The sequence below is a fragment of the Episyrphus balteatus genome, chromosome 1 (assembly GCF_945859705.1).
Source record: "Episyrphus balteatus chromosome 1, idEpiBalt1.1, whole genome shotgun sequence".
Lineage (NCBI taxonomy): Eukaryota > Metazoa > Arthropoda > Insecta > Diptera > Syrphidae > Episyrphus > Episyrphus balteatus.
This window is the reverse complement of record NC_079134.1, coordinates 48326386-48352287: the sequence shown is the minus strand read 5'-3', so window position 1 is coordinate 48352287 and position 25902 is coordinate 48326386. Positions and strand designations below refer to the sequence as shown.

General features: G+C 29.3%; 1 protein-coding gene across 9 annotated transcripts in view; it reads right to left on the bottom strand.

The window, feature by feature from the left end:
• Positions 1–25902, bottom strand: part of LOC129905136 (protein bunched, class 2/F/G isoform) — a 232052-nt gene that overhangs the window by 127155 nt on the left and 78995 nt on the right. For 2 of the 9 annotated variants that reach the window (XM_055980534.1, XM_055980535.1), the window contains one exon: positions 10978–12652. The exons of the other annotated variants lie outside the window; for them this stretch is intronic. In XM_055980534.1, coding sequence (XP_055836509.1) covers positions 12634–12652 — 19 coding nt within the window. In that variant the 3' untranslated portion in view covers positions 10978–12633. Of the gene's footprint in view, positions 1–10977; positions 12653–25902 lie in introns of those variants that run through there. 9 annotated transcript variants of the gene reach the window in all.

The following is a 25902-nucleotide window of genomic DNA, read 5'->3' as shown; positions in this document are numbered from 1 at the left end:
ATATATTTTATAGCAACAATAATCTTTTAAATAACATTCTCAACTTCGCTGATTACTCTTATAGCTTTGGTTCAAAACTAAGCCGCAAAGAATAACTTTGGTTACAAGAAATTTAAACGAAAACTACGAATTTCTAGAAACAAGAACTAATTAACCCGTACAAAACTGAAATTCAAGTGAAAAATATTCTTACCAAAACCATCCCTTTTACTTTAAGACACTTTTTCACAGTAGACTCAAATGAATTTAAGCAAAATATAATTAAAGGGGGTTTCGCTATTTCAGAGAAAAACTTTAAGTTAAAATATGTATGCCCCTACTAAACAAGCTTAAAAAATAATCACAGTGAGCTGCAGTAAGTAAAAAAAAACAATTAAATTAAACTAGCTCTACTAGCGGTTTAGAGCAAAGATCGAATTAAAGAGAAAAATTGGAGTTGCAGAAGTTCGACTTATGACGATGAAGTTCATGAAAATAAAGTTGAAAACGCAAGTTCTCAATAAAACTTCGGCTTACAGATAAATTTGACCTAAGAAAAATCGAGTTATGTAGGTAAATCAGTTTGTGCGTTATATCTAGTTATTCTGATTTTTTTTTGCCGAATAAATTTAGATAATTAACCAGACTCGAGTATCGAATTGAGCAACATGGTCAAAAATGAATGAAATGTCAAAAAATACACGAATATTTCTGTTTTTAGTGATTAAAGCCTTCAAGAACTAATTACATTTTAACAAAAATGATATATCACTGCCTATAAACTCATAAAATTTTTAAAATAATTTGAGTCTATAGGCTTGCAAAATATTGCTTTTCAAATATCATCAATTTCAGTTCATATTGTTTTTAACACAAGTAGCTAGTGGAAATTTCTTATATTTTTACGTTAAAATCTAAATCATTGAACTGTGGGATTTTATTAAATTTAAGCTTTTTTTTTAAAGAAAATGATATTTTTATTATTATATTTAAATCATCAAGTTTGTAAATTTAATTTCGAATTGACCTTAAAAACTCTTAACTTGCAGGGTGGCAATGGTTTAGTAGATGAGTAGTGCTTGACTGCTTACCTGCAGGCGTGGGTTCGAGGCTTACCAGCATTCTTTAATTTTTTTTTTATAATTAGCGCGCACTAAAGGGATTAGTCTACCCTTATTATGGTGAACACAGTACGAGCATTAGGAAAATAGGGAGGGGTTTGAAAGGAGATACCGATGAACATTAGTTTTGAAGTCCTGCGTTTTGAAATGCGATGGAAAAACAGAAGCGGGTAATGCGTTCCACATTCGTGTAGTGCGGCTGAAAAAAGAATCTCTGTATTTGACGGTACGCCCGAAATTGGACTCTAGGGTAAACTAATGAGCATTCCTTGAAGCGCGAGTATCACGGGTAAACTGTTTGAGGGGAGGAATGGAACTAGCTATTTCTTCTGAGCATTGCTTATAAAAATAACGATAGAACAACGTGAGACATGATACGTTACGACGGTGCTCGAGAGACGTAATTGTATCGGTTATTGATCTATCAACTATCATTTTTATAGCTCTATTTTGTATTCTATCCAAGAAACTCAACGACGTTATTGGAGCACCTGTACATATGTGGGAGTTATATTCTAGCTTTGGACGGATATATGCCTTATAAATAACAGCTAGATCAGACGGGGAGAAAAATTCCTTGCATCTTCGGAGGAAACCTAAACATTTCGCAGCGGATTTAGCGGTGTCAAATATGTGTTCATTCCTCTCATGGAAAGTGGCATCGGAGGAAGGTTTCGCTTTAATGAAAGTAAACAGCATTGTCTTTTTGACGAATTAAATTCAACGCGATTTTTTATTCCCCATTCGACAATACTATCAAGATCAGAATTTAATGAGTTAATCATATTAAGCCGTTCGAGATCCACATCCGAAGAACATGGGCGAGAATCAGGAAACGAATATGAAAAACTGAGGGTACTATCATCAGCAAAACAGTTGAGTGGATTAGAAGTTTCAGACAGGAAATCATTTATAAAAATGAGAAAGAGTGTCGGAGACAGAACGGCACACCAGCATTTATTTTGTGGGTTTCAGACTTGAATCCATCCAATACGACTTGTATTGAACGGTTCGAAAGGTAATTTCTAATCCAACGAAGAAAAGATTCATCGACGCCAAAAGCACGCATTTTCGAAAGAAGAGCTTGATGCCAAACTCTATCAAATGATTTTGAAATATCAAGTGCAACATTCTTACTTTGCTCGGTGAAATAAACTATCAGATCACCAGTGGACCTGTTGCTACGTAAGCCGTACTGCCGGTCATTAAGAAGCTTCCGTTCCTCAAGATATTTCTTAAGTTGAAAGTAAATCAACGTTTCCATTACCTTGAAAAGAAGGGACGTAAGTGCAATCGGTCGGTAGTTTGAGGGTGAGGAAGATTCGCCTTTTTTAGGGATATCCCCCATCTTGGACGCAACCCGTGGGATTATTTGAGGCAATAAATCATCTTATTCTCAATTCACTGCAATATTCCTATCTTTCTATTCCTTCTAACTAGTGCAATGCTATATTCATTTTAAAAAACCCTAGGTCTTACAGGCATATAGTTAATATTATTACAAAAATTATTATAAAAAAAAATTTTGCACATGTCCCTTCTGTGGCAAAAAAACATTTATAATTTATTTTTTGACAAAAAGTAATAATTCTTTTCTTCTATACAATGTTAATCATTTTTATGCTTTTTGTAACAGAAGCTACGAATACTTTATGAAGAAAACCAAAGGATTTAAATAGAGGTTTGACATTCTGTTAGTACATACTCTTAGTCTATTGAATAGACCCTTTTGGATGGAACAAATTCGTTCAAGAGTTTTTATTGGCGATTATGATTCCTTGGCATACAAGAATACTCCATCCAAAAGTGCTACTAAATCCATTGGTGCATTTCTGAGAAAACGGCAACACTGGTCGGTTTTCAGTTTTTTTGATTTAACTCGAAAACCAAGCCTGACTTTGAAATGGTTCAAAGACACTTTTCATAGCAAATTAAATTTTCTGTCAAGTTAAGATGGTTAAAAAATTTTAAAAATTATTTTTGTCTAAAATTCTAACCTAAAATCAAAGAAAAAAAAGTTAAAAAATTGACAATTTTATTTTTTTTTACTAAATCAAGGGGCATTTTGTGTATGTAGCCGGGACGTCCAAACTTTGTACTAATGAAATAAAGTAGAGGTAAAATCCTTTGATAATATGCAATTTTTAATTTTTTTTGTCAAGAAACAACTTAAATGTACCTATTCAAAAATTAGCACTTTTTCTAAATTTTTGACTTTTTTAGTTAAAAGCAAGTTTTTAAAACTCGATAAAATCGTATTAATTGGTAACTTTTAGACTTTTAAAGTAAACATACTTCGAGGGATTGATTTAATATAAACTAAATATGACAAACAAAAAAATTTATTTGCATCCTTATGGCCTTTTGTGCAATTTTGTGTATGTGCATTTTTATAAATTCGGGTCGAATGGATGGACGGAGAGCCATTAGCTTTGGTCTATTGCATAGAAGAACATTTAATACCAACTCTTTTACTGTTTTCAATGGCCTGAAAAACAATTCTTGTAAAATCCGCGACCAACGAAAAGTTTCTCTTGAAAAACGAAAAAAATACTCTAATGAGTTTGAAACAAAATAGCTCAGGGAAATTAGTAAATCAAATTGCACTTTTCGCGGGACAAATTTTTTTCATGGAACGTATTTAGGTGAATGTCCTTATCGTAAAAGTGAATTTTTTCGGATGATAAGATATCGGGAACAGCCGCCATCTTGGAAAAGAGGTCGGTGCCGTTTTTATTTTATAACTCCATTTTTACTCATTTAAACCAAAAATGTCCGAGGGTAGACTTATTATCAATTAAATTATCTAAAAAATGATATACAAATGAATTCCGTGAGTTAGTTAAATTCAATTTTATAGTCGGTCAAAGTCCGGGTTCTTCTCGCAAGGTTAAGACAATATGACATTTTTTCAAATATCTGAAGAACTTTTGATTTGTTGGGGATTTTCTTAAAGTATGAATTATAGCACTTTGAATTATCTATGAAATGAGCCCTTTATCGTTACTGTAACCAACATAATGTATAAGCCATCTAACGTCGAAGTTCACATTCTACTATCCAAAAGTGAGAAAATAACAAGTTTTCTTCTATTAGACCGAGCAAATTTTTGAAGTGGAGGTATAACCAAAATATAAGTAAACAGTTTTTTAACTATATTCGTCTAAATATTGAATTCAAAGTTTGAAATCTTTAATGTTAACCTTTATATGGTTTTCGAGGTTTGAAATGAAGTGAATTTTCCAATTAATGTGAATAAGCTCAAGTGACACTATTTAAAATTCTAAATATAAGAACTGATGCCCTGTCATTTTTCCTAAACATGAACACCTCAATCTCAGCATTACGATAAGTATAACTCAAGATATGAGGTGTGTAAGCCGTTATGTTTTCGAGACTATTGTGTTTAATTTTTGATTGTTTATTTGAACTATTGAAATCCCAAATATGTTCAGTTAAAAAATCGTATATCATGACTTCGACGTTTGGTTGCCTCTACAATGTGATGGTTACAAAAACAATAAAGGGTTCATTTCATAGATAATTAAAAGTGCTATAATTCATTCTTTAAGAAAATCCCAAACAAATCAAAAGTTCTTCAGATATTTGAAAAAATGTCATATTGTCTTAACCTTGCGAGAAGAACCCGGACTTTGACCGACTATAAAATTGAATTTAACTAACTCACGGAATTCATTTGTATATCATTTTTTAGATAATTTAATTGATAATAAGTCTACCCTCGGACATTTTTGGTTTAAATGAGTAAAAATGGAGTTATAAAATAAAAACGGCACCGACCTCTTTTCCAAGATGGCGGCTGTTCCCGATATCTTATCATCCGAAAAAATTCACTTTTACGATAAGGACATTCACCTAAATACGTTCCATGAAAAAAATTTGTCCCGCGAAAAGTGCAATTTGATTTACTAATTTCCCTGAGCTATTTTGTTTCAAACTCATTAGAGTATTTTTTTCGTTTTTCAAGAGAAACTTTTCGTTGGTCGCGGATTTTACAAGAATTGTTTTTCAGGCCATTGAAAACAGTAAAAGAGTTGGTATTAAATGTTCTTCTATGCAATAGACCAAAGCTAATGGCTCTCCGTCCATCCATTCGACCCGAATTTATAAAAATGCACATACACAAAATTGCACAAAAGGCCATAAGGATGCAAATAAATTTTTTTGTTTGTCATATTTAGTTTATATTAAATCAATCCCTCGAAGTATGTTTACTTTAAAAGTCTAAAAGTTACCAATTAATACGATTTTATCGAGTTTTAAAAACTTGCTTTTAACTAAAAAAGTCAAAAATTTAGAAAAAGTGCTAATTTTTGAATAGGTACATTTAAGTTGTTTCTTGACAAAAAAAATTAAAAATTGCATATTATCAAAGGATTTTACCTCTACTTTATTTCATTAGTACAAAGTTTGGACGTCCCGGCTACATACACAAAATGCCCCTTGATTTAGTAAAAAAAAATAAAATTGTCAATTTTTTAACTTTTTTTTCTTTGATTTTAGGTTAGAATTTTAGACAAAAATAATTTTTAAAATTTTTTAACCATCTTAACTTGACAGAAAATTTAATTTGCTATGAAAAGTGTCTTTGAACCATTTCAAAGTCAGGCTTGGTTTTCGAGTTAAATCAAAAAAACTGAAAACCGACCAGTGTTGCCGTTTTCTCAGAAGTAGCACTTTTGGGCGGAGTATTCTTGTATGCCAAGGAATCATAATCGCCAATAAAAAGTCTTGAACGTATTTGTTCTATTTTTGCTCTGGAGCTCGGGTCTATTAAATAGACTATCTATCGACACAACTCTTTTAATGGGGAAAAATCTGACAAAATTTATAAGGTCAGCTAAGTTAAGGTGCAGTATTTAATTGGGTTTTATTTTTTTATTGTACAATTCAGTTTGCTAAATTTTTGGTCTTTTGATGCGGCGTCCGTCATTTTGAAAAATCACGCAACTCTCTAAAACCTCAAAAACGACTTGTGGGAAAAATTAAATTGTAATATCTTTTCTGGTTGGAAATATATTTGTCTTTTTTTCTCTAATACATTACTTATACATTTAACTATACAAAACCGCAAATTGTATGCTTTTTAATGTTTTTAAATACCGTTATGTTACGTGGGAGAAAACTGAAAGTTAAACTCTTATAAGAAAATAATGTACCTATGTTTAAAACTTCTTTTAATTTTACAAAACCTTGCTGTTAAAATCTTATCTTAAATAATAATACATAGGTTATATTAAATTATATTAAATTTTAAATACAGTTTTTCATTGCGTTTGTTACTTCTATTTACTTGAGGTAGGTACGAAATAAGACACGACATGGTAATAACAATTTCGGTGTTCAATTAAAATTTCTATATACATATTTTAATAACCTTAATAAATTTTAAAGATCACAAGATCCAATTATTTAATTTTAAATTTTAATTTTTCCAACAAAAATTTAGTTATAAGGAAATTCTTATAAACAAAATTGTATAGAAATTGAAAATCGTACATAAATTTTTGTTTTCACGCCTTCAAATTCAAATTGAAAAAGTAGATATCTATAATTTTTAATCTTCGTTTCTAGATACTTTATAAAAAAATCTGCTAAGGAAAGCTTTTTTTATTAATCCGTGTCAATAAATGGATACATTTTACAAAGAAAAAAAAAAAACCACGAAGACAGAAAAGAAACTAATCAAATAAAAAAACGATATATTTTTTCAATTTCAGTTCAGAAATTGTCCTCATATTCTATTACGCAAAATCCTCAAGTATGAGAGCGAAAGAATGAATACAACAACAACAACGAAAGAAAAAAGTAATAAAACACCATGTCATGATGATGTCTCAAAGAAAAAAGGGTGGCCAAGTATGACGATGACGATGGTGTGAATGGTAGGCAACGATGATGGCGCGCGCCATCATCATCATTCACCAAGAAGGTATACTATACTCAAGGGATGCCAATAAGTATATGAAAATTTATATGAAGTCAAGAAATTTCTTTGAGAAAAATGTGAAAACGAACAAAAAAAAAAACAACACACATTTCCAACTTTCTTTGTGCATACGACAATTTTTTTTTCTCCACCACCGCACGAGACTGATGATTTAGCTTTTAACTTTACACGAGTATCCTGAAATATTTTTCACATTTTTTTTTTTCTTTTTTTTCTATAAATGTAGGCTGTAAGTGTCAGCCATTTTAAAGTCATGCATTCAATAGAGCCACGTTGCAAAACTCTTTTTTATTTTTTGTGAGAACAAATTTTAGTGCAATTTTTTTTATATTCAAACTCAAATTTCCCATTCATTCATAAAATTTACTTTTGTTTTTGTTTTTTTTCAAAAACTAAATAAAAAAAAAACATTTTCGAAAAAAATACTATCGAACCGAACCAAAATAAAAAAAAAAAAACAATGAAACTATAAAAATGTTAAAATTTAGAATTCCAAACCTCACTTTTCGCAACTACCCTAAGTCGAGAAACCAATTAGGATATAGAAAGGATATTATGGTAGGGGGTTGGTTGGGGTAAGGGGTTTTGAGGGGTTGTGGGGGGATTTTACAAAATTAACAGAAAACTAAAATTATTACCTTTTAGTAAATAAATTTCCGTTATTAAATGCAATTTCTAAGTTGTTTTGGTTTTCCATAAATACCGTTTTAAAATTTTCAACTTGGTCGCAAATTCAAAAATTATTTTTTGTAGAAAAGAGTAGAAATTATTTAAATTTCCAACTTTTCTTCAAGAGAGAGAGTCTACCAAAAAATTTAAGAATTATTTTTTTTTTCTTGTATTTGTCAGCACTTTTTTTTGTATTGCACGCGATGAGATTTTTTTTTTTTATTAAAAGATTTTTAATTTTTTTTTTGTACTTTTTGAACAACTTTTGTGGTTTAGCAAAAAATTTAACTTCTTTTTTTTTTATTTTCAAATAACTTTAACAATCGTAGATTATTTTTTATTTTGTTTCCATTAAATTGGCGAGGGTTGTATTATACTTTTAGTGAAAAGATGTCCGCCGCCCGTTTTTTTTTTTTCTTTTATTTCTCTCGTAGTTTTGGTTTTGGATATATATTATTTTGTATTTGAATTAAATTTGTATCTTTTCGTCGTGTCGTGGTCGTCGTCACAATTTGAAAAAGAAATTGTAAAATATAACTTCTTCTGTGCGTTTTTTCTTTCTTTTCTTTTCGTTTGCAATTATTTTTTTCTTTTTATTTAATTTTCTTTTTTATTTTGTTAATAATTTTTTTTTCTTTTTTTTTGTTGTTTAACAAATTAAAAACTAAAAATTTATTTATACTTAAATAAAAAAGCGCGTATACAAACGAAATTATTGTTTGGTGGATAGAAAGAAGCCAAAGTGTGTATTGACAGCTTTTTTTCGTTCGTTCGTTCAAAAAGGTTGGTTGGTTGGATGAAATTTTTGAGATTTGATGTAGGTACTCGTTGGTTTTTTTTTTTTGTTGCTTTGCCCATTTTTGTTCGCGTTTTTTGTATATTTATTCTCGCTCGGTATAATGATTTTTGGTTTGCTCTGGCTCTCTCACTCTCAATTACTCATATATTCTCTTATTTTGAATATCGAAAAGAAGTATTTTAGTATATTTAGGGGCTCGTTTTTGTTTGAGATAGAAGGGGAGGCAAGAGACAGAGAGACAGAGAGAGTGAGAGAAGCAAAGACAACGACGATGAAAAGCATTTTGTTGGGGGATGATTTTCCTTGAATTTTGTTGGTGTGGGTGTAGTCATTTTAAGGGAAACTGTAGTCTTTGGCAAGTGTTGCTTTGAAATGAGATTTTCAATACCATATACTTTTTAATACAAATTAAAGAAAATGGTACTAACCGAATCCTGTTTGGTTCTCCTTAGAGTTGTTCATTATGAAAAATTAAAAAGTGGATTTGATATCGCCCTACTGATTTAAAATTTTAAAACATTTCTCAAAAACAGGTGTGTCTATATAAATTGACATTCACAAACAAGTACAAATATGGATTAAGTTAAAGTTCTTTGCCATAAAGTTGGAGTGTCACGTTATTCCTCCATGAAAATTTTAAAACTTGGACCATCCTGGTAGTTCTCCGGGCATGCATTTCAAATAAAAGGTCTTTTGGAGCTTTTCAAGAAGAAAACCTCATAAAAGTCAAAAGTGAGCTGTTAAAAAAGCTTTATGAATGATAACAAGCTCAAAACTACAAATAATTCATGTTTGAAAAGTATTTCCTAAAAAATGAAGACGATTATTGCAGCGAAAGAGAAACATTCCTACAAAATTTCCAAAAACATAAAGTTTCCATTTGTATTTCCATTTAATTTACTTTAGCTAGTTTGACAAAAAAAAACGAAAGATGTATATTTTGCATCTAAGTGTCACACTCGTAACGCATTCAATCGTTTATAAAACTTTTTCAGGTGGGCCAAAATACTTTTTGATGCCTTATTAAAGCAGTGAATTTCGAAAAAATAGTAAAGAAAATATAGTGAAATATATTTTAATTTTTTCATTTTTAAAATTTGATATAAAATGGTTATAATTCAATTTTAGTTCAAGTGACCTCAACTATAAAGCGTTTCGCCCAGGTACGCCCCGTTGGTAAATCAGTTAGATCTGTCGTGCCCTTACTAAGACGTCTAATAAAATGAAAATAATTTTTATTATTTTTTCCTCGTTAAAATGGTTATTGTTTAATCTATAATAGAAGTCGTTTTTTTTTTGTGGTTACTCAGTTCGAAGATCACGAAAACTTTGTATGGTTTTTTCCATCAATTTTTCATAAGTATAAAAACTCTGTATATCTCTGGGCGGTAACTCAGTGACCTTGAAGCTACTAATTTGTCTTGCTTATTCCCTTTGATCAATGGGTATCAATTGTTTAAAGAGTTACAATTAGACGCGGTTTATTATATAAAATTCATATGTGGTAACGCAGGATAGCTAAGATTTTATTCCTTGCTGGGGATACAATCAAAAATTTCAAATTGCTTATTTAAGTATATAAGTATATATATTGCCAAGTTTAAGACTTATTATTTTGACATGAATGTTTAAGTACAATTCAGTATAAAAGATATCAGAAATTCCTCTTTAGGTATATCGTGAGAATGATGGTCTAGTCTAGAACAGCAATATTCTGTATTTAAAAAAAACCACTGCGTTACCATAATAATTTCGCCATAATTTTTCTACTTATTTGTACTTTTGCCTTATTAAAAGTGTAATTCAACTAAAGGTAGAAATTTTTAGGCATCAAATAGTAAGTGCTGGGCTAAAATATGAGTGTCAAGGAGTGGAAATGGCGAATTTTTATTTTTATTTGTAAGAAAATTATTTTTGACTATTTTTGTTTTATAATTTAAAAAAATAAAACACCGACGAATACTAATTTTTCTTGTCAAATGAGTTTTATCAGAACATACATATATTTTAGCCAAGACATTCTATAGCACAAATCCTTAAAAGAGGAAATAAAATTTCTCTCTCATAAGACCACATTTGTTTGTTTGTACTAATGTTTTAGTACAGGTAACATCTCAATTAATTGTGTATGCCATCAAATTATTCATGTTCAAAACCTTGGATCCTAATAAATACCGAAGCAACTATAAGGTGAAAAATTAAGGTAAAAAATTATGTTAATCTCCTGACCACGATCAGTGCAAAACAGAATTCTGTGATCTTGACACAAGCTTCGTTTGCTTCTGCGTAGGTGAAAGCAGTTTTCTTTTACCATCTTTTGATTTCAGGAAGAAATTGCATCTTTCCTGTTTATGCAACTTGGGTTTTCTTCTCTTGCTTGAACCGTTTTGATATATCATATGTTTAAAAATGAAACAGCGCCAAAAAAGTTGGACGTTAGCTCGTTTTTGCAATTTAATATCCAAATGCCCCACTACGGTCGTCAAGAATTGCATTTTTCATACAGGACAATTAAAAAACCTTTTCAAAATACACACCAATTTTTGATATCACTTACACCCAAAATCTGCTTCGGGTTCTCAGCGTATGGGGTACAGATACCCCACTAAAACTCTTGAATCAAACTGCAGATGATTTCTGGGTAAGAATTCTCAATATTTCTACTGAAAAAGTACTTTCGAGGTTTTCGTATTTCTAAAACGGCAACACATTTTTACTGTGAAAATGTATCATTCAAAAAACACTACCAAAGCACTTAACTTCTCTCAGAGCATTGTTTGCTTTGAGCTTGAATGCGCACGGCAGCAAATTTTCCCAGAGTATTGTTATTTTTTTTTTTTCCTTAATACAGCTCACAGTATTACGAGCACATCGCGCTAAATCCTCTGGCATATTCGCTCAATTAATTTAGTTTGTATCTATGATTTGTATCTACTGCAGCAGTATTTTCGTGTATTTTATTCCTATCGTCATGTCATTTACATTGCATAGACTTGCGCATAAAACGTATTGCTTTTTGATCCGAATCCACCCGAAAATTCTTCGAGAATATACTCATCACAGTGGCCATGCCAGTAACAGACATTCATGTTTTTTGAGAGAGAAAGAAAATTGTGTTTTTGTTGTTTTCGTTACATGGGAGAGAGCAATAGAGCGGATATGCCATGCAAATGGGAATATAATAGATGACATGTATAATTTCTTTCAATTCATAATTTTTTTTTTTTAATTAACCAAAGCTAAGGTACGTTTCTATACCAGCTTTGATGTCTTCAATGTAAGAATGTTTAATTATTCATTTAGCACTAAGACGGAAATGTGCCAATTTCCGTTGCATGAATAATACAGAAAGTTTCTGTCAATAGATACACCTGTCGTTTTGTAATACACACGCAATTGCTCTCCTTCATTACACAAAATCTATGAAAAAGTATCTAACAAAGATGATCACATGGATGGGATGGAAAAAAATCGATTTTGTTTTTCAAACTTCGTGTCTTACTTCATCCTGAAATCCCTTCACGAACCATAACAATAAACAAACAAAAATATTCAAAACAAAAGGGACATTCCAGCTAAAAGCTTAACTTCTGCGCTCTGCTCTACCTTGCCAGATACAAAGCTCCTGTATATTGTTAAGGACCGCAAAAATCTATAAATAGAATAAAACAATAATAAAATTGTATAGATACACGGGCATGAGCATGGGCATATTATATCTATGTAACTAGCAGAGAGATAGTGAAAGTTTGAAGCAGCAGTAGAGGAGTTTATACTTCTGGGAAATTGTGTTTGAGGTTTGAGTGAAGGCAAAGATACAAAGCACAAAAGCCCCCCCAAAAAATGACTTCAAGGCAATAACATTCCTCCCAGAATCCATCTACACGAACATATAGAAAATGTCTTTCGCAGAAGTAATTCGTTGACCTTTCTTAACATACTATTTTTTGTGGCACACCTGGCACACGATTCCCCATCATCATACAAAGAAAAACACAACAAACTTAGGGGATGTCTGTCTGCTGCTTGCATATTTTTTTTTATAGAGATATACATTTTATTTTTTTTTACTCACGTTTTGTATTTATGTGTTTTTAATAGTCTGGTACATACCTGAAATGAAAACAGAAAAAAATAAATAAAAATTAGATACATTTTGTAGCTTTTATGTTTGGGTAGATTTTTTAGAAAGGGCTTTATAGTGTATTTTGTTTAAACATTAACTTTTACTTAAATTAACATAAATTGTTTGAAAACTTTATATAATTTTTTTAATGTGACTGATCGTTGTTATTTTTTTTTTTGTTTATTACACTCCTGCTCAAATTTAACGCACGTCATATTTATTTTACAAAAAAGTCCTACTATTACTTTATCTCACAGTATCGTGGTTATTTTCTCAAATAAGACAGGAGTTAGCTTAAATTGAATGTATGGAATAAAGTGTTTGTGGGGAAGATTTGGAGCGGTATGCTGAAGTCTATCTGTCAATCCGCGAACCTTTTAGAGATGAGTCATAAATTTTATTGGAGTAAACTCTGCTTTACAACACCTACGGAGTTAGTGAGGTCTCCTAGACCTACTTTAAGTACCCAAAGATACTTGACTGATATCCTCGAACAGCATCCGGTTCCAATCACCCCTAGATTTGGTCCACAGTTGAGTCTGATGCACGATAATGCATGCTAGAGTGGTTTGAGAATATCTTCAAGGTTAAAATATGCCAGCTTTGAAATGACCACACAGATATTCGGATTTCAATTCAATAAAACATGTCTAGGAGATGTTGAAAAAAATGCATTTGCCGCCGAAATCCACCTCTAAGCATTCTTGATCAACAGAAAACTGCAGTAAAAAAAAAAAAATCAAGTGTGCAATTCACACGTGGTAGAAGTGAAACCTTAAAAAATCATTTTTCTTGCAAAAAAAAATAATAGAAAAAATCTACCTATTTTTATTCTATCACCTTCAAATCCATGTTTTTTTAGGTATATCACAACTTATATCCATCAAAAAAAGCGAAAAAACACGTAATTTTATCTTCTCACGCTATTAAATCAATTTTTTTCCCCTAACAACCTATACAAAATGTTACACCATCTGAAAGCTTTTTGTCTAAGCTCAAAATATATATATCGATTAGGTGTATGAGACATCTACAACAGCTAGAATTTTTTGAACTCGATCAATTTCCATCAAAAAAAGCGAAAAAACACGTATTTTTATCTTCTCACGCTAATAAATCCATTTTTTTCCCTAACGACCTATAGAAATTTTTACACCATCTGAAAGCTTATTGTCCTAGCTCAAAATATATATATCGATCAGGTGTATCAGACATATACAAAAAGAGCTAGAATTTTTTAAACTCGATAAAATTTCATCAAAAAAGCAAAAAAAAAACATTTATTTTTATGTTCTCATGCTATTAAATAAATTTTTTTCTTTGACAACCTATAAAAAATTTTAAACCATGTGAAAGCTTATTTTTTCACCTTGTATAATGATGTATAAATCTTATTTAAAAGATGTCTACAAGAGAAGTTAGGATTTTTTAAAGTCAACCATGTCGAATTTCCAGACTGAGATTACGGTACTTCCTACACTGGTAGCTGGTCATCGCCAACAGATCTCCGCAGGTGTTTTGAGGTATTTTTAATTTTTTTTAATTTAAGATTGTGTAACTTGTAGAGCACGTAACGTTATGTTTGATATATCAAATAAAAGGTTATGTTATCAGCATGCGTATTAAAGTTAAATCAAATTTGTATGTGCACTAGATCAAAAGACATAACGTGTGTTGGAAAAGAACATATTTTTACCGTTATCTCCGAATTTTGAATATGAAATTAATTGAAATTTTGTACAATTATAATTTATTTAATTACCTATCTACAGTACAAATTTCATTCATCTATCTATCAAAACAAAAAAGTTATAACAAGTTGAAGTCGTGTCGCGTTTTCGTTTCATCTTGTTTCAAATCACTACGATACTAAAGAAGTTTTCACTTCAAAAAAAGTTGCAACAAAACCTTCAAAATGTAATTTGTGGAATGAATAGACAACTCCAAATTATCATATGCGCTAGAGGAGACAATGCCAAGTATTGAATAAAATTATTGGAAAGAACTGTCACGCGCTTCCATTTTTTAACATTTTTTTTCTTAAAAAACAAAAATTATTTTAATATCAGTTTTCAGACCTGGAATTGCTAAATTTGGTTCATCTTTTTTTTGGTTGATAATACTGTTTCAGTTTAGCATTTTTCTGACTTGCTAAACAATAAGCAAACACAAAAAAATACAACAAATAATTTTAAGGCCATTTTAAATAAGATGCAGGGGTATAGCTAAAGAAGAAAAAAGTGTGCGTTAATTTTGAGCAGGAGTGTATTATTTGAAATTTAAATTAAAACATGAAACTCCTATTGTATAATGTTTAAGAATTCATAAACAAACTATGTAAATATTATTAATTTTTTTAATTAAGAACATTAAAAAAATAACATTGAAATTTTCAAAAATTCCTTAAGTCGACATAATCTACTCTGTCTTATTGCCACAAACAAATATTGAATTCTAAGCGGGCTTTAAATTTCAAATTTTCGTCGATACGTTCTTCTTCAGGACTATAATAAAAAAAAATCTAATATATTTAGACATATTTATTAGATTTTTGTCTACTTATACACTGAATAACTTTTTTCAAATTGTTGGAAATATGCTTTATTTAATAAAAATAATAATCACATTATTCGCGGTTAAGACAAACTACTTTGAAGTTCAAATGACATTTATGCAAAATATATTCTTATTCAGGCTCTAAAGAACCTAAAAAAGCGTTTAGCTTATACAACCTCTATTAAACGTTGCATAAAGTTTATAAATAACAATTTTCTGTTTAAAGACATTATAAAGAGTACATAATGCTATGCACTGTCTATGATGAGTTTATAAATAGGACTGTTAAATTTTAAGAGATTTCTTAATCAAATTTTCAATATTTGAAAAATTCAAAGTCTTGAAAAAGACATTTGAAGTTTTGAAAGTTTAAAACGACTTTTTCAAGACTTTGAGTTTTTGAATTTTGAAATTTTGAAAATTGAAAAAAGCATCCAAAACTAACAAAATAAGCTTTAAGAAACCCGTTAAAATTTAAAAAGATATTGTTAATTATAAGTATATTAGATTTTTTTCTATTTATAAGACCTTTTTTTAAAAATTTTTCTTCGACTATTATAGTCCTGAAGAAGAACGTAGACACGTTCGAAACGTCAACAAAGACTTGAAATTTAATTTAAAGGATTCAATAATATTAGAAGCCAGAAACTTCAAACTCGTTTGTTAAGCTAGACTAAAGCAATCATATCACAAGATTTCAGCTACTTAGAAAGAGTAGTTCCTGAGATATAGAGCTTAAAAAAAAAAAAACACAAAAACCGTAAAAAAAACTTGAAACATTAGATTTTTAATTCAGGGGGTGTGGCAGCCACCCATTTTCCTTGAATTCTTTCGAACATACAGCATATGCGATTATTTAAAAACGTTGAAACTTTTTAGAATGGTAAAAGCTTGTAGTTTTGAAACTTGGTAGAAGGGTAACGCTGATAGTTTATACAGAGCACATTTTAAAATTTAAGAATTTCAGAGGAAATGGAACTGGTAAAAAAAACTTAGAGGAAATGGTAGGTACGTACCCATTTTTCAAATACGTGTAACACGTTAAGGTACCTAATCGTTGCTAAGCTAAAAACAAAAAGCTTGGGAAACATTGAAAAAATTGAGATAACGAGATAATTTTCTACTTTGCAGAAAAATAGAAAATTCCGCAAAAGGTTTAAATGAACACCCCAGCAGAAAATAATTACGTAAACAAGGGAAAAAAAACAGCTGTTTGTTAAACGTCAAATTGAACTTATAAAATTTGTTCAAATTTGACATTTCTCTTTTAATTTAAAATTTGTTTTTGTTGTATTGCACCAAGAAGCAAAAAGAAATGAAAGGGATTGTTGAAAAATGGAAAAAGTGGAAAAAGAAACGTCAAAAAAGAGTCTCATAATTTCGACCGAAGACTCTCCGGTCGGATAATTTTTTGTTTTATCTTCTTTCTCTTTTGCACTCATTAGTTTTCAAAAGAGGCGCGCCTCTTGAGGCTTCGTGTAATAGCTGACTATGCAACAATAAAAAAAATGTAATTTGCTCAAATAAAATAATATTCTCTTTTCAATATTAAAATATTTTATTTGTGGTTATCTGAATAATAAGACATAAATCGCGTTCAAAAACATATTCCAGATACGGGGATCCCAGATAGCCTATCCGATAGGTGATTGAACACACCCAAAATATATCAGATTTTATTTTCTACAGTTTCTGCTTCAAATTTGTGAGATTAAATTCTATGATTTGCGAAATATTTTTCCCATACAAATTTTGACAGCTCATTTCTACGGTTTCTATGGGTTTTCCGCGTTGACGTGAATACCCCTACTATGAACTAAAAATCTTGCAGTAATGCCTTGCACATAATACTAAAATCACAAAAACTTTAGGAAATAGGCTCCGCGAAATTAGGCCCCAGGAAATAAGGCCCCAATAAAAAAATGAAATAAGGCCCCAAAAAAATACACACAAAACAACAACAACGAAATTTCTCAAATTGTGGGGTGTTATTTCATTTTTGAGGGCCTTGTTTCATTTTGTTTTTGGGGCATAATTTCATTACGAAATAAGGCCCCCATGAAATTAGACCCCAACACTTATTTTGGGGCTTACTTTCATTTTATTTTAAAAATAATTTGGGGTTTTATTTCATTTTTCATAATTTACATAAAAATGCTACCTATACCTACTAAATTATCTTTTAAAAAAAACTGTTGTAAAATTCCGCTTATCAAGGACCCAGAATTGGCAAAGAATCGCATATTGTGGACTCTCTGTTGGTTTGCAGCAATTTCTTTACATTGAAAAGCATTATTAAATAACAGAATAGCTGAAAAAATCGCGCGATTTTTTCAGCTATTCTGTTATTTAATAATGCTTTTCAATGTTAAGATCGTGCTGCAAACTAATGCCTTTCCATGTTAAGACAGTGTAGTAAACCATCAGGGAGTAACAGAATAGCTACAAGAAATTGCGCGATTTCTTGCAGCTATTCTGTTACTCCCTGATGGTTTGCAGTACGATGTTTACATTGGAAAGCATTAGAAAGTAACAGAATAGCTGAAAAATCGCGCGATTTTTTCAGCTTTAATGTTACTTTCTAATGCTTTTTAATGTAAACATCGTGCTGCACTGCAAACTAATGCCTTTCAATGTAAAGATCGTGCAGAAAACCATCAGGGATCATTGAAAAAAGCATTAATAAGATACAGAATAACCGAAAAAAAAACACAACAACAGTTTAAAACATCCTTGAGGAACAATTTTAAAAGTTCCGTCCATAAAGATGGTTCTATTGGTTTGGTGTGATATTTCATTACCAAAAATAAATTAATTATGAAAAAGAAAAATTGGGGTCTTATTTCATTTTTCTAAAAAAGTTCAAAACAAGTTGAGGCTTTATTTCATTTATTTTTGGGGCATTTCTTCATTTCGATGGGGCCTTGTTTCATTGGGGCATATTTTCATTATGACAAAATACCCCAATTTGGGGCCTTATTTCATTTTTTCTTTTGGGGCCTTATTTCCTGGGGCCTAATTTCGCGGAGCCTAAGGCTTCAAATGAAAAATTTTCAAGCCTTAATGTCTTAGACTTAATTCTAAGAAGTAGAACTTGGCTCCTTTTATAACAGTTATGTTTTTGTTAACGGAATTTTAATCAGATTTGTTCTAAAAATATAATATTATAATTTTCATGATTATAAAATTATGGAAAAGACAAAAATCAATTTTTGGCAACCATTGTAATTGGAATTTCAATTTTTTTTTTATTGCTAGATTATTTAATTGAATTTCCGGAAGTTTTGATCTACATAGGCTCTAGAACCGTCGCCGTTTTGTAACATAAAATAATTGTTACATTAAAATAGTATTTCATTTAAATTTTAATAGTTTTTCAAGACAAAGTTTTTCAGCTTGGAAAGACGAAAAATTACTAAATTTTAGAATTAATTCTAAAAGGTGTATCTTGTGTTCTACAACCAAATTTCTGTTTTAACAGATCGATTTAAGATTTTTTAAATAAATTTATCGGAGCAATGCTATATGAAAATTTAAAAAATAATAGTGAAAGAAACTAATGAAATACCAAATAGTGAAAATTGAAAGAAATTCGACGAATATTTAAAAAAAAATATATTTAATGCTAACAATTTCAATTTTTTTGAATGCAAAATATTTTTTTAGATTTCTTGTTTATTGCAATAACTTTTTATTTTGAATGCTAAATATTTTTGGTTGCAATAATTTTTTTTTATTTGCAATAATTTCTATTTTAAAGTAGTATAATGGAAATGAAATGCATTAAAAAGAAAATGATTTTTTAAAACCCTGAATGTAACAAATGCACTCCATCACAGTACATACGATGAATCATTATTTCAAGTTTTTTTTTTATCAGCCTTTATGTACAGATATTCTTATCTCATAAAGTAACCAGAATACTCAAATAATGAAAAGACATTCCATAAATAGGGTTCATCAATAAGAAAATATTTTCTATTTTTAGAAATTCCGTGTGGCAAGGCAATAAATACAAAAAAAGAATCTATGTAATTAGGTTAGCATTTTTTAAGCGTCCGTTGATAAAAGTTTAATATTGTACTATTATCAACAGACACATAGTTGTAAAAAAAACAAAAATAAGTAAATCATCAAGCAATCGATTAGCCAGAATATGAGGTCATTTTTATTCAGGCCAATATTAAATCAATAATGAGGAGTATCTTTCTTTGTTTTGTTTTTAATACAACCACCTGTTGACATAGATTTATCAAATCAATGTCATGTCATGATGTCTGTTAATTTGATTGATTTAGCTAAGAGGATTGATTAAAATTGAGATTATTCACCTGATGGGAATGTGGAAAGAGAGCTTTTTTTAGAATAGGTACAACAATGTTAAAAGCTTTTTTTTTGAAAGGTTTAAAATTTTGAACTTTGCTGCGATAATAAATTAAAGATAAGTTATAAATTACACTTTGTTACAAAAACAAGGTTTCAAAATATACGCGGGCGGAGACCTATCACGTTTTGCAGAGCTAGTTGTACTGATGACGAAACGGTATTTAAAAAGTCCCTAACACCCCCCAAAATCTGGAGTTAAGGGCAAAAAACTGTTTTTAGTACCTTTAGTACCCATTGAAAAAATTCTAGCTTCTGATAGAAGACAATTATACCTTTTCAACAATGTATAAAACATGTGATTCGATTAAGCCAGCTAGAATTTATAAGCTGTCAAAGTTCAAAAATTCCATTTTTTTTTTGTCATTTTCTCAACTTCGACGTCAATTTAAAGCATACATATGTTTTCAAAACAACATGCTATTTTAAAAATATATTCTAAAATAATATTTATTTCCAGATGAAACGAGGTAATTTTTATGAAAATCAGTTCAAATTGGCTTAGAAAAAAAAAATTAGGAACAAAAATGTTATTTTGGCACGTAGTACGATAACTTGGGCGCCAGGATTTGATAACGGTTTTTTGTAGGAGTTCAATACAATAATTTTTGACTATATGAGGGGACTCTATCTCCCCCCTTTAGGAGGAAGGGGCAATTTTCAAAAAAAAATTATTAAAATAAAAAAAAAAAATATTAAAAAACAACGGCAACACTTACAGTTATAAATGATACCTACCATTTCCGAAAGGCAGAGTTGTGAATTTAATTCTAATTCGACAAGGCAGATTTCAACCAAAATTTTTAAAAAGAAACGTTAAAATAAACGTTGTGTAAAAATTTTATAAAATTTTCAAAAAACACATTTTTGGTTTTTTAAAAAATACTTCAAATTTTTTTTTTGAAAAATCAATTTTTTGAAAACGGGTTGTACCAACTTTTGCTTTGAAAAATTTCGGAAAATTTGTATACCTACATATATAAAAAATTATTTTTTTATAAAAACGGCTCTAACGATTTTCGAATTTTTTTTTTTTCTAAAAACTCTTCTATATACAACAAATCAAATGGCGTACTTGGTTTTGTGTACAAGACCGTTTAAAACGGTGTTTAATTAATTATAAAATTATGTTCAATAAAAAGCTTTAATATTATAGTTACTTTTACCATAAGGGCAAGTACGTGCGACCTCAGTCGTGCATTTTATTTCAAATTTCGTGCATTTTTTATTTATTTTTTTAACAATTTTTTGAAATGAAATTCGATCGAATATGAAAACAACAATGAAAAATTAAGTAAATTAGTATAAGAGGATTTACAAAACCAAAGTATTTGCACTTGAAAAATAACCCAAAAACAGGATTGCTTTTTTTTTCAAAAATAAAATAAATTTCTTGGTATTTTACAGCATTTAAACAGGGTTGTTGACTACTTCGGTCCAACTTAGAGATATCATCCTAATTTTTTTTAAATGTATTAATTCTAAAATTTGATACAATTGTATCAAAAATCATATAGCAGGGTAACCATATTTGAAGAGATCTACATTTTTCAAGTAATTTTTTTTTTTTTTTTTAATATTATAAGCTCCTTTTTGGTAAATAAAATGTTTCTATATCCGACCAAACTATATAATTATGACGTTTTATCATTTGACAGTACATACTTTTAACCCCTTACCTCTGGATCTTGGTCTATGAGGGATTGGATGAACACCTTTATGTGAGGTAAAAAGATACATTCAGATAAAAAATTTGACTTTTAGCATTCTGAATTTTTTAACATACATAGGTACAAATTGCGAGCTTCGAGAACTGATAGTCACGTCTTAAAACAGAAACTCATTTTGGTAAAAAACGAACAAAATTGTGAGCACAAAGTTTTGCTAGTGGACAAAAATCGAATTCGACATTAAAAATATTTTTAAAATATTTATTTAGTGAATAACTGCAAAGACGCCCAACCCAAACAATCATTTTATTTATTTACACTATCATCATAGGTACTATCAAATTTTATTAAAATATCATTTTTTCCTTTTAATTTTTTCCAATGCAAAGCTTGTCCTAGATTTCAATTAAAACAAACGGAACTGCCATTGTAAATAATTGTAGAAATTTATTGACAATTCATCGATCACTTTAAAGATAATGGATACTTTTGTTTCCTATCTCCTACAAAATAAGTCTATAAAACTTCATATCTTATCATATAATTAAATACTAAACAAATAAATGTAGAAACAAAAAAAAAAAACCAGCGTTAGCAAATAATACAATAACAACAAAATTAAAAAAAAAAAAAAAAAATAGAGCTCAGCAGGTAGGTACAAAGTTTGATAGTTAAGCTTGGTAGAGCTTCATTTCGAAAGCTATCGCTCAACGTGCATCACACACGTTAACATAGTCTCATCGGCTCCGACTTGGTCTCGCCATCAGGTACCTATATATTAATATTTTTATAAATACAAAAACAGAAACAGAAAAATATAAAAAAAATACAAAAAAAAAATGTGTGCGCTTTTGCTATAAACAAAACAATAATTGTGTGAATGTGTGTTAAAGTGCGGGATCGCAAGAAATATAAATCAGCCTTTAGCCGCAGCCACTTTGTTTTTGGGTGCGACCGGCAATGGTTCATCGCGCATTTATACATTTTTCCGTCCGTCTATCAATTTCAATTTAATACATTAATTATTATCAAACAGTAGAAAAATGACATTAAATTGTTAATTAATAAAACAATTTAACCTGTAAACCTACAATTTTATGGTAAGTTTGACTTAAAAAAACCGAAACAAAATCAGAAAGTGAATTTTTTTGTTTTTTTCTTTCAAGAACTATCAAATTGATGTTAATGGAATGAAATGTTTACGTGATTCTGAAAACTGATTTGGATCGTTAACGCAACAACTTCTGCCATAACCGGAATTTTAGTTTTTTTTTTTAAAGAACCGGCTTTCGCATATGCGAACTTTTTTTTAGTGTATTAGTTTTTTTTTTAATATTATACATACTTGTATATAACACATACAAGAGAATTTTGAACAAAAAAAAAATCTTATTTACTCTCAGATAGGGTTGTTAAAAAAAATCAAAACAAACAAAAAAAAAAATGCTTGAAGTTGCCTGTTTAATGTTGATCTGTCCTTGGCTGGTTTTTATCTTTATAGTGATTTTTGCGATGGCAGTTTTGTGAACAAAAAAAAAATGAAAATATAAAAAATAAACAAGCAAAAATGTTGAAAAATTTAGATTTAAGAAAAAATGTGACGGTGATCGATCACATAAAAATGGCTGTGATGAAACTAATTTTAAATAGCTTTGGTTTTAATTTTTATTAAATTTAAGAAAATGAAAAATGTACAAATAATCATAATGGTTGTGTAATAAATTAAGTTTAATATTTTGGTAAAAGAAAATTGTCTTTATTTTAAAAGAAATGTATACAGTGCTGTGAAAAAAATATTTTTTTTTAATAAGATTTAAATTTCGAAGTAGATACATATTAGACCCGAATTTAGCCAAAACTCGATTTTAACAAAAAAAAAAAAAAAAAATCAGTAGTTGTAAAACATACATCTCACTTCCAAACCAAAAAAAGCTATCATTTTAAAATCGACGTACATAGTTATAGGTTGACGACTGCTTCTAAGTCACTTTTAAGTGAGATGTATGTTTTATTACAACTGATTTTTTTTTTTTTTTTTTTTTCTTAAAATCGAGTTTTGCTAAACTCGGCTTTATTATTTATATTAGGTCCATTATTTTCTTGAGTTATATTTATAGTGTTGGTTAACCTCCCGAAAACAATACATATTGTTCTGCGAATTAACGCTGCCAGACTTTTGAATTCGTTTTCAGGAAGCGAAAGGCTAAACAAAAACTGGGGTTCAAATCATTGAGGTGGTAAAATTCGAGGACCGAATTATTAAAAAATCAACTTTGTTCATCGGTTCATAAACGGGAAGACACAAAACCGTGCATTCTTCAATTTACCGCCAAAAACACCTAAAGTAGTACTGGAGGAATTTTCCCCGAAATGGTGGTGATCTCTTCAAAACGACTCAAGCGGTCTTGAAATAGAATCGATTTGAATGATCATATTAAAGAAGTAACTAGGCCTGAAATAAATCAAATATTACCTGATTTTGATGTTCAAGGACCAATTTCTATAAAAAATCCTTTTTATGCATACAGTAAATTGCCAGGCCATTTTTTTTTTTTTATTTTTTTGGTAAATTTTTTGATACAAGTTTATATTCCACCCATATTTGGATGGTTTTGAGCCATTAACGAGAAATTCAGAAATAAAAAAAATGGTTCTATGACAGGTACCGTTAGAAACGCTCACAAAAATATTTTGTTTTCATTTCGAAAGTTGGATCTTATTTTTAGTATAACACATAAGACTTTTAATCAAAATTGTTAGAGCCATTTTTGAAAAAAATTTACTTTTCTATTTTAATTATATGACAGGTACCGTTAGTTGTGGTCCCTAAAAATAAATTTTAATTTCAACTCTAGAGAATCACTCAAAACTATTAACTACCAAGTTTAAAGAAAATCTCTAGTGTAGTTCAGGCTGTAGCTCGAGGCAGAGTTTTAAAACAATAATTGAAAAAAAAAAAAATGCATTTGAAATAAAAAAACAACATTTATTAGGTACAAAAAAAAAATATTTATTGTAACTGAAAAAAAAATTGCATTAAAAAAAATTTTATTGCTTCTGAAAAATATTTGCATTATAAAAAATATTTATTTAGAATAAAGCAATTTTGCATTAAAATTTTTTTTTTAGTAAACAATTTTATTTTAAAATTTGTAATGGAATACAAATTTTAAAAAAATATTTAAAAAATTATGAAAAAATAATGTTCTAAATTGAAAAAAAAAATTGGAAATGTGTTAAATATTAAAAAAAAAAATATGATGGCAAACAATGATTTTTTTTTCAATGCAGAAAAGTTATTATTTGCAATAACATTTTTTTTTATCCAAAATTTTTCTTTTTTTTTCAATACCTAAACTATTTTCTTTTTAATTCGTAATGAAAAACAAATGTATTAAAAAAAATGCTATTTTACAATATAGATAAGAGATTACATGTACTTTTAACATGAAATATGGTTTTAATTTGACGAATGGTGATATATAACATTAATAATTTTACATTTAATCATGTTAATTCTTTGATGTCTTAGAATAATTTTAACATACAAATAGTTACTAGAATTGATTTGGTCATTAACAGTTTATTCTAATAATATTAAAATAAAATTGATTTCATAACCTTGTGTTTATTAAAAATTCAAACAATTTTATTTGAGAAATAACATAGGCTATTGATTATGTCGAAAAAAACAGGGCAATAAGGAACTAAGACGTTCACGGGTTTTTATTGCAGGAATCGTTCAATGGGTTATAAAAGAACATAAAACCGCGGAGTGCTATTAAATGAGAGGGTGGAAACTGAAGATAGGGGTGTAAAAGCCCCCTTTTTGGTTTTTTCAATATATCTTGTAAACCGAGCAAAATTTTAGGATATTGCTCTCAAAACTTTTTGTAGAGAATTGAATTTCCTATTAGAATAATGTTTTCTAAAAATTGAAAAAAAAAAATTTCCATACCAAAATAGTCGAAACAATCATAAAAAAAATATCAAAAAAATCGATTTTTTGAGTTTTTTTGCTTTTTTAGTTGTCATTTTTTTTGGGTTGAGATAGACATAAACATTCCTCCAAAGAAAAAAAGAAGATTAAATTTCCTTCAAATTTTTTCATTGAAAATTAACCGAAGTATGGCCATTTTAATCTATCTTTTTTTCGCATTTTTAGTTTCACTCAAGTAAAACAGAAACATTTGAGGGGAAAGTACGATAACTTAAGCACCAAGAACTGATAATGAGATTTTGTAGAGGGGTTAAATACAATCATTGTTTACTATGGGAGGGGGGATCTATGTCCCCCCGTTTTGGCGGAAGGGGCAATTTTCTAAAAAAAATACTTAAAATAAAAAAAAATTATTAAAAAACAACGGCAACACTCACAGTTTTGATTGATACTTTTTCCAAAAGCTAGAATTATAAACTTAATATTAATTTTAAAATGAAGTTATTTTAATCAATTGTTTTTGAAATACCCGTTTTCAAAGTCAAAACTTGTGAAAAAAAAGTTTAAAAAGCACATTGAGTACAATTTTCACAAAGACTGTGGACTTCAATACGAAATTGATCGACAAAGTAAACTGCTTTAATTGATTTCTTATCGAATCATGAAAATCATAATGTTCCTATGCCTT